The sequence below is a fragment of the Saccostrea echinata genome, unplaced genomic scaffold (assembly GCF_033153115.1).
Source record: "Saccostrea echinata isolate AGI-Se365-2 ecotype Australia unplaced genomic scaffold, CSIRO_AGI_Sech_v1 ptg000054l, whole genome shotgun sequence".
NCBI lineage: Eukaryota > Metazoa > Mollusca > Bivalvia > Ostreida > Ostreidae > Saccostrea > Saccostrea echinata.
In genome coordinates this window covers 14,239,741-14,253,052 of record NW_026889803.1, presented here as the reverse complement: position 1 = coordinate 14,253,052, position 13,312 = coordinate 14,239,741, and the positions used below count along the sequence as shown (strand labels likewise).

Sequence of the window (13,312 nt, the reverse complement as noted above, 5' to 3'; positions counted from 1 at the left end):
TAATTACTCTTAAAATGAATTTTACAGTTCTGTACACCTGGTTCTTCAAAACGAATGAACATATGTTTATGTATATAATAAACCCTCCTCAGGCACCTTGCAGACAGCTGGTTTCAGAATGGCACAACTTAAGGCAGAAAAGAAATTCACTCTTTATTATTTTCCTACATCATATTCTTCACAAAAGGTACAGTGAATTTTTTAGTATTGTTTAATAACTTACCAGATATGATTTTTTTAATGAAAAATCCAGTAACGGTAACAATCTTTCAATAATGTGTGTGATATTTTGATGAAGGTCAAACAGTACAGTACAAAATATTCACAGAAAATACATTTAATTAAAGTATATTCTGCATTATTTGTATAATTGGCCAACATATATAGAATAACGACTAAATTAAATTTTGCCAACTTTGGGAAAGGTAGTCTGGAGCACAGACCTCTGAATTTCTATCAATGAGCCATGATATGATTGATCAGAATGATACATACATATATATACCCCCTCTATATATAAATACACAGTCGTTGCATACCTGGTGTATTTATATATAGAGGGGGTATATATATGTCATTCTGAACAATCATATTACGGCGTATTGATAGAAATTCAGAGGCCTGTGTCTGGAGTAAGTCACATTTTTTATACCTCGATCAATCTTCCAGAAAAAACTGGGTACTAGGGTAGGGATGGGGGGTTGGGGGTGGTGGACTAGAAAACTTCAACAGTATGGGAAATGAACATTATCTGTAGACACCAAAATAATATCAAACGGTTCTGTGTTGATTGGACATTTGCCTTTTTAGCAGTTATAACTGTTACAGTAATCAAATAAAAGAAAAAAAAATTCAATTAACAACTGTAAAATCACTTATTTTTGTGGGGTCAAATTTTTGTGGTTTGAGGAAAAATTATTGGTTTGAGGGGATTTGAAAAAAAAACCAACAGCTTTTTACATGTTTTATATTGAATTTAAACATTCATATGGGACATGAATTTATGGGTATCTCTATGCCATGAAAACAACAAAACTTACCCCTACCGCCCCCTCCAAGAAAATTAGTAATTTCACAGAAATTTTATTTCACCAATCTATGAGAATCAGACTATCCAAAATGTTGACTAAGAAAATGAAGAAAATCTATCAGACTTTTAAATGATACATGTACATATATATATTCTTATACCATGTATTCATGCAGTTCAAGGTGTTGTTTCCCAGTCATAACTTTGTTTTGATTAAGAAAACAAAGAAAATCAATCAGATTTCAAATATTCTTCTACAGTTCAGGAAATAAAAATGATTGTTCGCAATGAAATGGACTCAGGAGTGTTATCTTTTGTTACAGGTTCTGCTTGCTTTCTTTGAGAAAGAATTGGCATTCACACCTCGTCTGGTCAGTTTATTTTCTGGACAACACAATCAACCGTGGTATGTCAAACTTAATCCAGAGGGTGCACATGTACCTGTTCTCAGGGACGAGACAACAGACACTACAGTTACAGATCCTGCCAGCATTATGGAATATGTGGACGAAGCCTCTGAAAATGGTACAGTCTGTTTTCTTTGTAAAACCTATTAAGTAATTCACCACAAACATGTTTATATGTGTAGAAATATTGAATTCATTGTGAATAAATATACAATTACATTTTTAGCTAGTAGTAAGACTTAGAAAATAAACTGTACTTGTCTGAGTATAGATTCATTTGTTCAAAGTATGGCCCAAGGATAAATTATGTGTACATACAAGCATAAATGTGTGTTGCTTTCAGTTTGTTAATTATTTTCAGTAAAACAACAATATCAAAATATCTAATGGGCCGTCCATTACCTGGCTACTTACCTAGCTAGATTTCTATTTTAATTATAGACATTTTTTGCACAGGTGAGAGGTTATTTCCTGATGAATCCTCAGAACTTGGTAAACAGGTGAGACAGCTGTGTAAGAGACTGGACATGATTGAAATGGACGTGATTACTTATGGCATTATATATCATCCACACTTGTCAGGTGCCGGGTGTCAGATATCAGGGGCTGTTCAAAGGAGTATGAGAGGTAGGTGATATAAATCCTTCAACTCTTATAATTTTAATTTAACCATGTCAGATAATAAAATATCAATTCACATAGATGTGAAGGTATAATTTATAAAAACTTTTATCCATTTGTTTTGAAAGGAATACACATGTAGTATTTTGTAGTTAGTAGGAAGGAAATGTTTCCCCGTCAATCCTGTCTCAAAATCATGGGAGCTATTCTCAAATTTTTATTACATTTTCTTCATGGTATTACCGTATACCGGGTTTTCTTGGTGGGTGTAAAATTTGGCGTTTTGCCTGCTCAAATTTTCGCGTAATTTATTTTAGCGGACACAGGGTTTCAACTCTTTGCAGATGAACACTATGGAGAGTACTGAATATTTTAGCAATTAAATTTGAGTGGGCTGTTTTCAAAATGCCAAAATAAGCCAAAATTAGCAACCCACTAAAATAACCTGCTGTACGGTATGCAACAGAAGTTTCAAATATCATTACATTAATATTTTTTCAGAGAACTTTGCCAATCGCCTGAGCTATTTGACTGAGTTAGCGGCAGCTCACCCTGCGCTACGAGACAGTTACCTTACAAAGAGCCAGATAGCAGCACAGAAGTTTGACATCATTACGGATGAAGCCAAGGTCAAAGGTCACTTAGAGGCCCTGAAACGCACATTGAAAGATATTGAACAGCAGCTGAAAGAGCTTAAAGAAAGTAAGTTGATCCATAAATTAGTTTTTAAACATTAGTTACTGGTAATTTGTCCATATTATTCAATTTTTTTTCAAATCAAAATGGAATAAATAAAATTTATCAATAATGGAACAACAGGCATTTAGTAATACAAGGTAAAGAAAAAACCATAATCATCCTGATGAATTATTCAAGGCTTGAAAACAAAGGCATTTTTTGCCATAAGCATGTACCAAGTCTGCAGTTTGATTCTCAAAATAGCAAAAGGCATGATTAATGTGTGAAGTTCAATTTCTGCTCTCAGATGCTCATTTAACTATAGTTTTGTTGTTTTAAACTTTCCTTGATGAAAAAATTATTTCCATATTTATTTTCAGAAAACGGAGATGTGGCAGATGAACTGTGGTTGTTTGGTCCCATGTTTACGGCCGCAGACATCCACCTTACTGTACTCCTAAACCGTTTAGCTTTGTTAGGAATGGACAAAGAATATTTCTCACAAAGCCTATGTCCTCACATTGACAGTTATTTCTCCCAAGTCAAGAAACGACCCACATATGTAAGGTTGGAGAAGGATATCTCTACACTGAAACTGACGTTAGTTTGGGAAAACTTGAAAGCCTGGTCTCCCTACTTAGCTGGAGCAGCAGGTCTGGGCTTGGCCGCAGGGGGGGCTTATTTAATTTATCAAAAGAGTAAATGATATTGATAACATATAGTTTTAGAATTAATAAGGTAAGTACATGATATTTTTAAGGTTAGTGTATTTGTCTTATTTTCTTTTACATGTGTGTGGAATGTAGCACACATACAAACTTATCAGTGTCTGTTTTTGTGATAGATGTGGAATTTTCTTTCTTTTTTTTTTTTTTATTACTTTCAAAATAATTTTTGAGTGCAGTTTACAATAATGGAGCTGATTTTGACATTTTTTTAATGTATTAGTGCAATTTTTAGAATGATTTCAAAGATGTTGGTGCTTCCACTTTGTTTCAATCTCATTGTTTGCTCATTAAGTAGCAATCTGTAGATAGCAGTTTAAGTTGTGTCATATGATATCATTTTGAAACCAAAAAATGTGTTGCGTCTTCATGTTTTTTGACATACCATTTATGATTGATGATAGAATGAACTGTGTACACAGTGACTATTTATAAAAATGCAGCTAAGTTATAGTTCCTCATTTCCCAAGGAAAATAAGGTAATGTGGTTCATTTTGCCTTTTAAAAAAACTTAAGTGAAAGAGGTTGGATAATCACTTAAAATTCTGCTATTTTTGAGTTATGTCTTATCATATGAGTGAAAGACACTGGAATTTTTTAAGCCCCCCATGAAATGTTACATTACTCTATGTACATGTATTACCTTCAATAATAAGCAAAAGCACTCTCAATGTTTTTTTTTTTTTTTTTTTTTTTTTTTTAAACAAAATTTTTAAGTCACATGGTCAATGTGTTGCAAGGAAATGTCTTGCAATTACAAATGGTTTTTAAAATGCCTGCATTGGTTTAGAATCTTAGCAGATGTCTTTAAACTACATGTACCATTAGTGTTTTATTTTTACACTACTGGGTAATACAAGGTTCTTTTTCATACAGATTCTTTTGCATTGGTCGCACAATGTATAGTAATTGAAGTCACTTCTCTAGTCTCCCCTACTCAAAAAATTAAAATGTAGAAAATGCTAGATCTATCCAGTTCAATGTTATGGATCTTTTTCAATAGATAATGACCAGATATATTACCAGTAAGAATAAATATAAATTGCTAAGTATATCACTTAAGATTTTTCCTGTCAGGTACTGTAGGTATTCATACGTAAAATAGTTGCATTGCACTTTTGCTAATGAAGTACAGAGGATGATCCCTCATATGGAACAAAGAAATACTTTAAGGATAAGGTACTTAATTTTTTTTTTACTGTGCCTCACTGTTACTAGTACCTGGGTACCTTGCATCAGATTTTATGATGCATTGATTATGAGGAAAAATTTAATGTGCCTTGAGGTTACAAGTTTGTCATAAAAAAAATAATGCAGCATCACAGATATTCACTATTACAGTGCACACTATGCAAAATGGTCCCCGTTATCACTGATCAAAAGATGCGCTGCTGGAGAAAGAAATCACATTGAGTAATTTTTCCACTGTATTTTACTGGTTGTGTTTACTTACATTGTGATTAAATGTATTTAGTATTTCATGTAAATGATATACACATATTTTTAAATATCTGAAGTATTTATCTGATATTAACCCTTCATTAATGATTGCTGACTGACAATATATTGGAGAAATGAAATCTCTGTGGAACAGTGCAGGAATATTCATTTCTTGAGGTTTTATTTATTTACTTCATGTCATTATTTTGATTTTAACATTCACATTTATATACACTTTTTATTTGATTACAGTATTGTGATGTATTGTGATAGTTATTGTTACCAATGAATAAACCTTGAAAATAATGACAATTTGGAGATTTATGTGGAGGTACTTTGAGACAGGAACTAGTTAAAATAAATACTGTAGAGGCAGAATTTTCAAGGGAAAAAAATTTCTTTGATTTGTGATCTAAAGTGATTTCATGGAGACTTCATACAACCATTATAGATATGTAACAATGTCTGGGTAAAAAATTTATTTGGATATAATATTCATTGATAAAAAATATTTGCAATGAATTGAACAAAATTTAATTCCCAGCAAATATTTCTGCTCTCGCAGTATACAGTATAATTCAGTTACAAAGAACTCGCTTATAAGGAAATTTCGGTCATAAGGAAATTTTTACGAATCACATAGAAGACTTTTCACTATGTGCATTATAGGGATATAATCTCGGTTATGTGGAAGCAAAATTAGAGGTCCCAGTGCCTTCTTATAACCAGTTCTTACAGTATCCGACTATGAGTTGGGCAATAATGTCATTGTATTTTTCCATGACATAATACTGGAATCAACAAATTAATAAACTTGGTTCTTCAGAGTACACACAAGTGCTTTGATCTCTCTCAGCAGTTCAGTAATTATATATATTTGCATAAGTCTCTAGGTAATACTACGGTATGTGCGTATGATAGCTGTGTTTCACATGAAAGAAAAACCTATCAAAATCCCATTGTGGTGTAAAATACGCACCCCTTTCTCACAGAAAATTATTTTGGGAAAAAAGTGCGTATTATATTCAGCCAAATACGGTACACATGTATATCATAGTGTTGGGACAGGAATCTTCCATTCATTCTTTATACTTACATGCATCTAAAATGAATTTAAAAGCTATCAGTTATCTAGAAATTACTGTCAATAAGTCATTACATAGCTTACTGTTATAAATGATGTAACGTCTAACACAAAGTTCCCAAACCCATTACACAGTTGATACATATATCATCTACCCTAATATCTCATCATCCATTGGATGACAGTACTTAATGCATGTATATAATTAAAGTACCAAAATTCCTCATCATGGTATTCTTTTAATCTCTATATCCTAGAACCTCAAATGCAACATGCAAAGGAAGTCTGGGAGTGTGAATTCATTCATGTATCACCCTTCTTAAGATTGTCCATGTGGTACTTTGTCAAAACAGGTTATAATAATAATCTTGTTATCTCAAACTCTACGGGGCCAAAAAAAATTCTGAGATATCAATGGATTCTAGATATTAAGGTTAAAATACATTTCAAAAAAGTGGTTGGGACCTACAACTCACTTCAGTATATCCATGTTATTGGTGATATTGATGTTTGAGATAAAAAAAAAGTTCAACTTTACTTTGTACATGTATATTTCAACTATAGTTTTGATGAACTCTTGATGAAAAGTTAAAACATAGAATTTGTACCTGCATATCTATGTCTTCTATTTGTGCAAGCAAAAGTCACAAAGGGGGGGGGGGGGGGGCATGTCAAAGTCCAATTGGAAATTACCTTTGATGATAAACTGTATAATTTATCCTGGTAATAATCAGCCAAAGGCTATCTATATATTATTTTGAAGACAAATCCTACAGGATTTTTTTTATGCCATTGTAAAATTGACTTCTTTCAAAGATAGCCAATACCTAGCTGGCATTCCTTAGAATACAAATCTATAATAAAAGTGATGACTAAAATTTGTGTTGTGACTTTGATTATATCATAAACAACTTTGAGGAACTTAAAAAAAGACGATTACTGACACTAATATGTATATTCTTACTTTCATTTAATTTCATTCAATATTTTTATAAATACCATATAAAAACCGAGTAATATTTACCATTACATATGTGTGAACATTTTTTAGTTTATGATTTTGACAAGTACAACCAGCATCTTCTACAAAATTAAAAAACAAAAAAAACAAAAAAAAAAAAAAAACAACTCATCCAAAAAGTTTAAATATTACTCCACAATGACAGTAATTCCTTCTGTTGGAAATCTTCACACAAAACGTAACAACATATATCTCTATGCGTGTTTGATGCCACAGGGTTTCTTTAGTTTTATTCATGGCACCACAATGGTTTATGCTCCCTTGCTGCAGTAAATGAAAAATGAATCCATAAATGTGTGATTGCTTCTGCCATCTCTACATCAATGCTATGAACTGGTATGTAATGATGAGTAGATTATTATCCATGTTACCTGAAAAGAAATTTTAGCTTTGTATTTCGACAAAAGTTTTCACTTCTTAGGTAATAGACAGTTAACAGTAATGTGGAGAGAATTCAGAGAAAAGTCAGAAAACATTATGCGTGTGCTGTATAAACTCATGCACATAACAGACTATGATACAGATACATGTACCACTACTAGTCTATATAGTATATGTGTTTAATTCATAAAAATTATAATGGCCTGATGAATTTACCAGCATTGTAACCTTATCATGCTTATATAAACTTATATTTACATTTTCCAATGTCTTTCTCTGAGATAAATCTACAAATAAGGTAATGGCTTTATAACCCCATAAATCGATTTGCACAGCATGTGACAGAACTGCATGCTTTTTCGCTGCATGTTGGTTAGTAATACACCTGGTGGGGATGCTGAGATTTCTTATTATTGATTTTTTTTTATTGAATTAAGGATCAGGTAAAAATGTAAATATAAGGAATAACTGTCTGGTTTTTTTGGTTTTATGACGATGTTCAATCAATTTGCTTGCGTGATAATTTTACGCATAAGCGCCATCAGCGTTTATGCAAATTATCACACCAGCAAATTGATTGATCACATCATAAAACCAAAAAACTAGACAGTTATTCCTTATATAAATTTAACTCTTTATACCACTATCCAAATTAATAAATCAACTAGAGGTACTGTGAGCACTGAGCTCACTAAATGATACCCCCAGCCTCCCATATGATTATAATGGCAAAGTCCATGTTTTGCCCTGGGAGACCCGAAATAAATGTCAGATCAAAAAGTAAAATAGGAGGTGCACAATGGCACTATGTAACAAAGATTCTGTGAAAGTCTCATTAAATTTCATTCAGTGGTATAAGAGGAGTTGCGGATAAGAGATAGGTACCCCAAAGCGTAACAGACAGACGGACGGACGGAGGATGTACAGACAGACAGACGGACGGACGGAAGGACGGACACCTCGATCACTATATACCCTCCCACTTTTCAAGCAGGGGGTATAATAATAGTGTTGTACATTATAGTAATGAATGACATTTTGTGCTCTGTCACTATGTTTCCATCTTGAAATCATACCGGTATTTGAAAATTACATCACATACCAGAAAAGCTGCAAATGATGTCATAAGTCCTTCTTTTAAGATTTCTGTAGCTCCTCCATATTCTTCATCATCAATTTTTTGAAACATATTGTAGTAAAGGTACACAATTCCAAGGTTGAAGACAAAAAACCTGTTAAATGTAAAATCATTAATAAAATTGCTTGTATTACGTACGTAGATGAATTTTTTTTCTTTGTAAATGTCATAAATATGTAAATTCCATTCCAGTGTCAGAACTACTACGCTACTTTTAAAAATATATACTTAATAATTGTAAGATCAAATTTTTGCAGATTTTCAATAATCATCCCATTCTAGGACTACAGTCCTTTTCTTAACTTTGTGTGTGTGTGTGTGAATAATATACAGTCAATCCTCATTATTTTGAACTCTAAAGGACCAAGAAAAAAACTTTGAGATATCCAAGGATTTGAGGTATCGAGGGTAAAATACTTTAAGAAGAAGTGGTTGGGATTTCAAATCACTTCGACATATTCATGGTATTTGAGATAATTATCATTGTTTGAGATACCAAAGTTCACCTGTATAGTATAAAAGAATGTACTTTGTACTACCTCTAGAATTAGTATTAACACAAATTCATCATAAAGTTGAGGCAAAAATTAATGAAAATTAGATTTTGCAGTATTTTATTTGACATTTGACAATTTTTTTCTCATTTGATTTTATTCTAGCTTCCATGAGCTATCAACACTGAACAAACCTTTGACAATTCATTTGATGACAAAGGGCAAGCAAAGAGTCTAAAGTGACAACTGTGTTTACAGATCTCATTTTTTAAAAATAATTATAAGTATATATTCTTTGTTTACATGCTTATTGTAAAATACTCACAACAACAATCCAAAAAATCCTTTCAGTGGAAGGAGTCCCCATATCAAGCCTTGAACAAGACCAAACACTTGTCGCATCCAGTATATGACATCTAAAAATTCATCCTAAAAAAGATACAGTAGATTAACTTAAAATTTTTACAAAGTGTTATATATATGTAGTAGGAACGGAGGAATGAATCAAAAAAATATGCAGCTGGACCGAGAATCAAACCCAGGACCCCTGCATCACTAGTCATGTGCTCTACCATTGAGCTACCCAGGCCAATATCCATGGTCTATATAGCCCAAGCTTCTACATTCCTCCCTCCTTGAACAGTTTTCAACCTTGAAGACATAAGTTCACAGGCCCTGTTAGAACTGACCAATTTACACACAACATGAACACCCCCCCCCATTTGCCACTAAATGTAGTAAGAAAGGATGAATAAATAAATAAAATATATAAGTAGACGAGGAATCGAATCCATGGCCCCTGTATCACAAGTCAGGCACTCTTCCACTCAGCTACCCAGGCTGATATCCAATAAATGTCTACATCCTATGTAAGAAACATTGTACACTGAGTTAAAATTTTGAGATATGTATCGATCGACAGAGAAACCAACCTCTGCACCCTTAAGGAAAAAAATTCAGCACTGGACAGCTGCTGGGATGGGGGTGAGTGCCAGAATGGGGTTAGGATCCTAGTCTTGCTCTCCTTTCAACATTGCAGGTAAAATTATTTAAGCACAATTACCAATACAATCATGGCAAGTAATCTATTTTTCGAAAGGAAAATAATTTATCATACTTTATCTTCCCACGTGGACCCTGATGCAAATGCTTTCGAAAGTGTTGAGGCATTTAAAAATCCATTGACTGGTTTTTCGTCCGTTCGCTTTTTGGATGAAGAAGCCATTAAACACTGCTCTTTGGAAACAAGATATAAAACTGAAATAGCAAGTTTTAAAAAGATTTTGTCGACTTTTTACGATAAAACAGATATTTTTCTTTTCGAGATCTTTACATTGTTTGGAATTTCTAACACTCCGATCCCGATTATGAATCAGTTTGACCTTGAAATCAGCTGGATTGGATACTATTACCTCGTGACTTAGCTCGCCTGTGCCAGAGACATTAAAGTCTCTGGTACATATATTTTTTCATATTTTGTAACTTTTACATAGGCGGATTTATGGGCTGTGGTTAGTGTGCTCTTTAAAAAAATACCTAATTTTTTATTTACCAAATCTAAGACCACGGAATATTAACTGGCAAAATTGGAAATATTTTGCTTACGTCATTTCCATTAAATTTGTTACAATTAAAAACATTGGAATGGGCGGGTACAATTCGACACGGACGTCCGTGAAAGTATTGGATTGAAATTCTAGTGTGAAATCCATCATGTTCATTTTCAATCCACCTGAGCTGTTTTCAAACGCAAAGTGTGAATGTATGATCCAAAAGACAAATAATTTCAATTCCCATATACAGGTTGTTTGAAATTCATATTTATATGAGTTTTTTTAGTCTATAATTTTAAGGACACGTAAAAGTCATAGAAGACAGAGATTATTTTTTTCAGGGGACGGCCATTTGATTCTAGAAGGGGGGGGGGTCAAAAAATTGTCGAGTTAGATCATGCCTTCACATGACAAAATATTTTATTTCTAGGAAGAGAAGAGCTATTTTCTTTAGTTTTGTCTTCACTAAAAATGTTTGACAATTAAAAACAGGGAGGGGTTGGCCAAACTAAAAAAAAACTTTCTTTTTTATTTCCAAGATCGTACAGCCCCCCCCCCCCCCCAACACACGCATGGACATACCAAACAGGAATCAAATGTTTGTCCCTTTTTATTTCTTTAAAAAAAAACACTGGACAGAAATTCTGATTTATATAAATTTCAAACTATTCCGAAATTGAAATCATTTGTCTTCTGGGTCAATCAGTAACACCGTGATTCTAGCGTAGCTGAGGTGGATTGAAAATGCGAATTTCAAACTAGAATTTCAATCCAATGTTTCTCGGACGTCCGTGTCAAATTGTACCCGCCCATTTCATTGCCTATCATTAAATTTTTTGACTGTAACAGATGGAAATGACGTAAGCTGCATATCTCCAATTTTGCCAGTTAATGTTCCGCTGTCTTATAATAATTATTTTCAAAAAGATTAACATGATTAATGCATTTTGAACAGATTTTAACTCGTATGATCAGTACATGCAATACTCTGTATCATTACAAAGCTAAAAAATAGCCTATAATAGAAAATTATTAAAAGTCTAGGGAAGAACTGATAACCTCATAATATTCCTGCCTTCCCCCGGAATATCATGACATTATACCTGCAGGGGCGGATCCATAATTTTCCAGGGGCTAATATTGGGGCAACACTGGGATGGTTTAGTAAAAAAAATATATGTCAGACAGAAACTCACAATACTTGTCAATAATATAAGTTGAATTGTACATGTTTTATAAAGACTTTCTTAATTCTTTAAACCCCCTCCCATTTATATCCGCTACTGATCTGCGCACTTGAGTAAGACCTACCACCTAACGCTTTCAATGTGCCAGTAACCACCCCACCATCCAATGGCGTCGATGGTCAACTTGCAGTTTTATCAGTTTACATGCAAATTTATTTAAAAAGGTGGTAGAAATTAAATCTCTTACCAAGTCTGATTAAAACCACTACCACCCCTCATTTCTCCTGTCGTCGTCTTGACGATAGGAGAATGGGGGGGGGGGGGTAATCAGACTGTCCTTCGTCCGGATTACCGGATATATAATACTACTAAAATACTACTTTGACCTTTGAAATGGAAAATTTGTTTTAGCTGAGATTTGTGTTAACTTGTTTTAGCTTCATGTTATTACAAGTGTTGCCTAATTACTTATTGTTCCCTCAAAACAATAGCTCAGGTAGGCTTTCGTCGCCAGCGACGATACAATGATAATGTCGCTGGTCACAATATTCGTAGATTTTTGCAACCCCTAAATGATATCGCCATCAGGCCAAAACACAAGACTTAAAAAACTGAAATTTTATGCCGAAGATATGGACGAGGTTAATTTCAATGATCAGTACTTCTTCAATGGTCTCATAATTTAAAAAAAAAAAACCCAATACAAAACAAAACCTTGTCAAGTATTGTCTGCTTTAGAATGTGTGTCCCTCTTCTGCTTATAGAATAGGCATAAATTTTCTTCTTCAAATTAGAAATGTTTCAGTAATTATTACATAGCGGCAATTCCAGCTTATAGACATAGACGGAGATCAAGTCTTCCAACAATCTGTCGGAATTCCCATGGGTACCAATGGCGCCCCTTTATAAGCAGACATATTTTTATATTCATATGAAGCAGAATTTATTCAAAAACTTATACATGAGAAGAAAACACTTGCTGTGGCTTTCAACTCAACATTTAGATATATCGTCGATGTACGTTTTATAATTACTTCCATTCATATGTCGACTTGATATATCCCAATGAACTTGAAATAAAAGATACCACAGAGTCTGACGCATCTGTTTCATATTTGGGTATTTCACTAGAAAAAGAAAAACGAAACTTTATGATAAACGTAATGACTTCAACTTCCCTTATTTATGTAGCAATATACCATTATCATATGCATTTAGAATTTATGTCTCCAAGTTGACTCGGTACGCACAAGAGCATGCTCTACGTACGAAAATTTCTAAAAAGAGGTAAGCTATTGACAAACAAGTTGATGAAACAAGGATATCAACAGTCTTCTTTAAAGTCAACATTTCGCAAGTTCCTTGGACGATACAATGACCTTGTCAGCAAATACAATCTATCATTAAGTGGAATGCCGACTGACGTATTTCAGACTATAATTGTTAGGTCTTTTTTTTACACACCGAATTGTCTACGGATTTTTCCGTTTGCCCGATCATAACAAGGAGCACACGGGGTGTGGCCAGTCAACAGGGGTGCTTTGTCCTCCATT

At 33.5% G+C, this 13,312-nt stretch overlaps 2 protein-coding genes across 2 annotated transcripts; one reads left to right on the top strand and one right to left on the bottom strand.

Moving 5' to 3' along the window:
• Window positions 1–58: 58 nt before the first annotated feature.
• Window positions 59–5,207, top strand: LOC133205569 (ganglioside-induced differentiation-associated protein 1-like). Its single transcript, XM_061341407.1, has 5 exons — window positions 59–187; window positions 1,354–1,555; window positions 1,894–2,064; window positions 2,560–2,760; window positions 3,117–5,207. The coding sequence occupies exons 1-5, from the start codon at window positions 119–121 to the stop codon at window positions 3,440–3,442; spliced, it is 969 nt and encodes a 322-aa protein (XP_061197391.1). The 5' UTR covers window positions 59–118; the 3' UTR covers window positions 3,443–5,207.
• A 1,732-nt stretch (window positions 5,208–6,939) lies between these two features.
• LOC133172641 (GEL complex subunit OPTI-like) lies at window positions 6,940–10,331 on the bottom strand. The gene is made up of 4 exons (XM_061307580.1): window positions 10,137–10,331; window positions 9,345–9,448; window positions 8,490–8,619; window positions 6,940–7,377 (listed from the first exon to the last, which is right to left on the bottom strand). The coding sequence occupies exons 1-4, from the start codon at window positions 10,242–10,244 to the stop codon at window positions 7,333–7,335; spliced, it is 387 nt and encodes a 128-aa protein (XP_061163564.1). The 5' UTR covers window positions 10,245–10,331; the 3' UTR covers window positions 6,940–7,332.
• Between the last annotated feature and the right edge of the window lie 2,981 nt (window positions 10,332–13,312).

Bases quoted from the DNA above. Each gene is read 5' to 3' on its own strand.
- LOC133205569 (XM_061341407.1), top strand. From the start codon at position 119: ATGGCACAACTTAAGGCAGAAAAGAAATTCACTCTTTATTATTTTCCT. The intron at 188-1,353 runs GTACAGTGAATT...CTTTTGTTACAG, and splicing joins CATCATATTCTTCACAAAAG to GTTCTGCTTGCTTTCTTTGA. The intron at 1,556-1,893 runs GTACAGTCTGTT...TTTTTTGCACAG, and splicing joins GGACGAAGCCTCTGAAAATG to GTGAGAGGTTATTTCCTGAT.
- LOC133172641 (XM_061307580.1), bottom strand. From the start codon at position 10,244: ATGGCTTCTTCATCCAAAAAGCGAACGGACGAAAAACCAGTCAATGGA. The intron at 9,449-10,136 runs GTATGATAAATT...TATCTTTTTTAG, and splicing joins GGTCCACGTGGGAAGATAAA to GATGAATTTTTAGATGTCAT. The intron at 8,620-9,344 runs GTGAGTATTTTA...TACATTTAACAG, and splicing joins GGATTTTTTGGATTGTTGTT to GTTTTTTGTCTTCAACCTTG.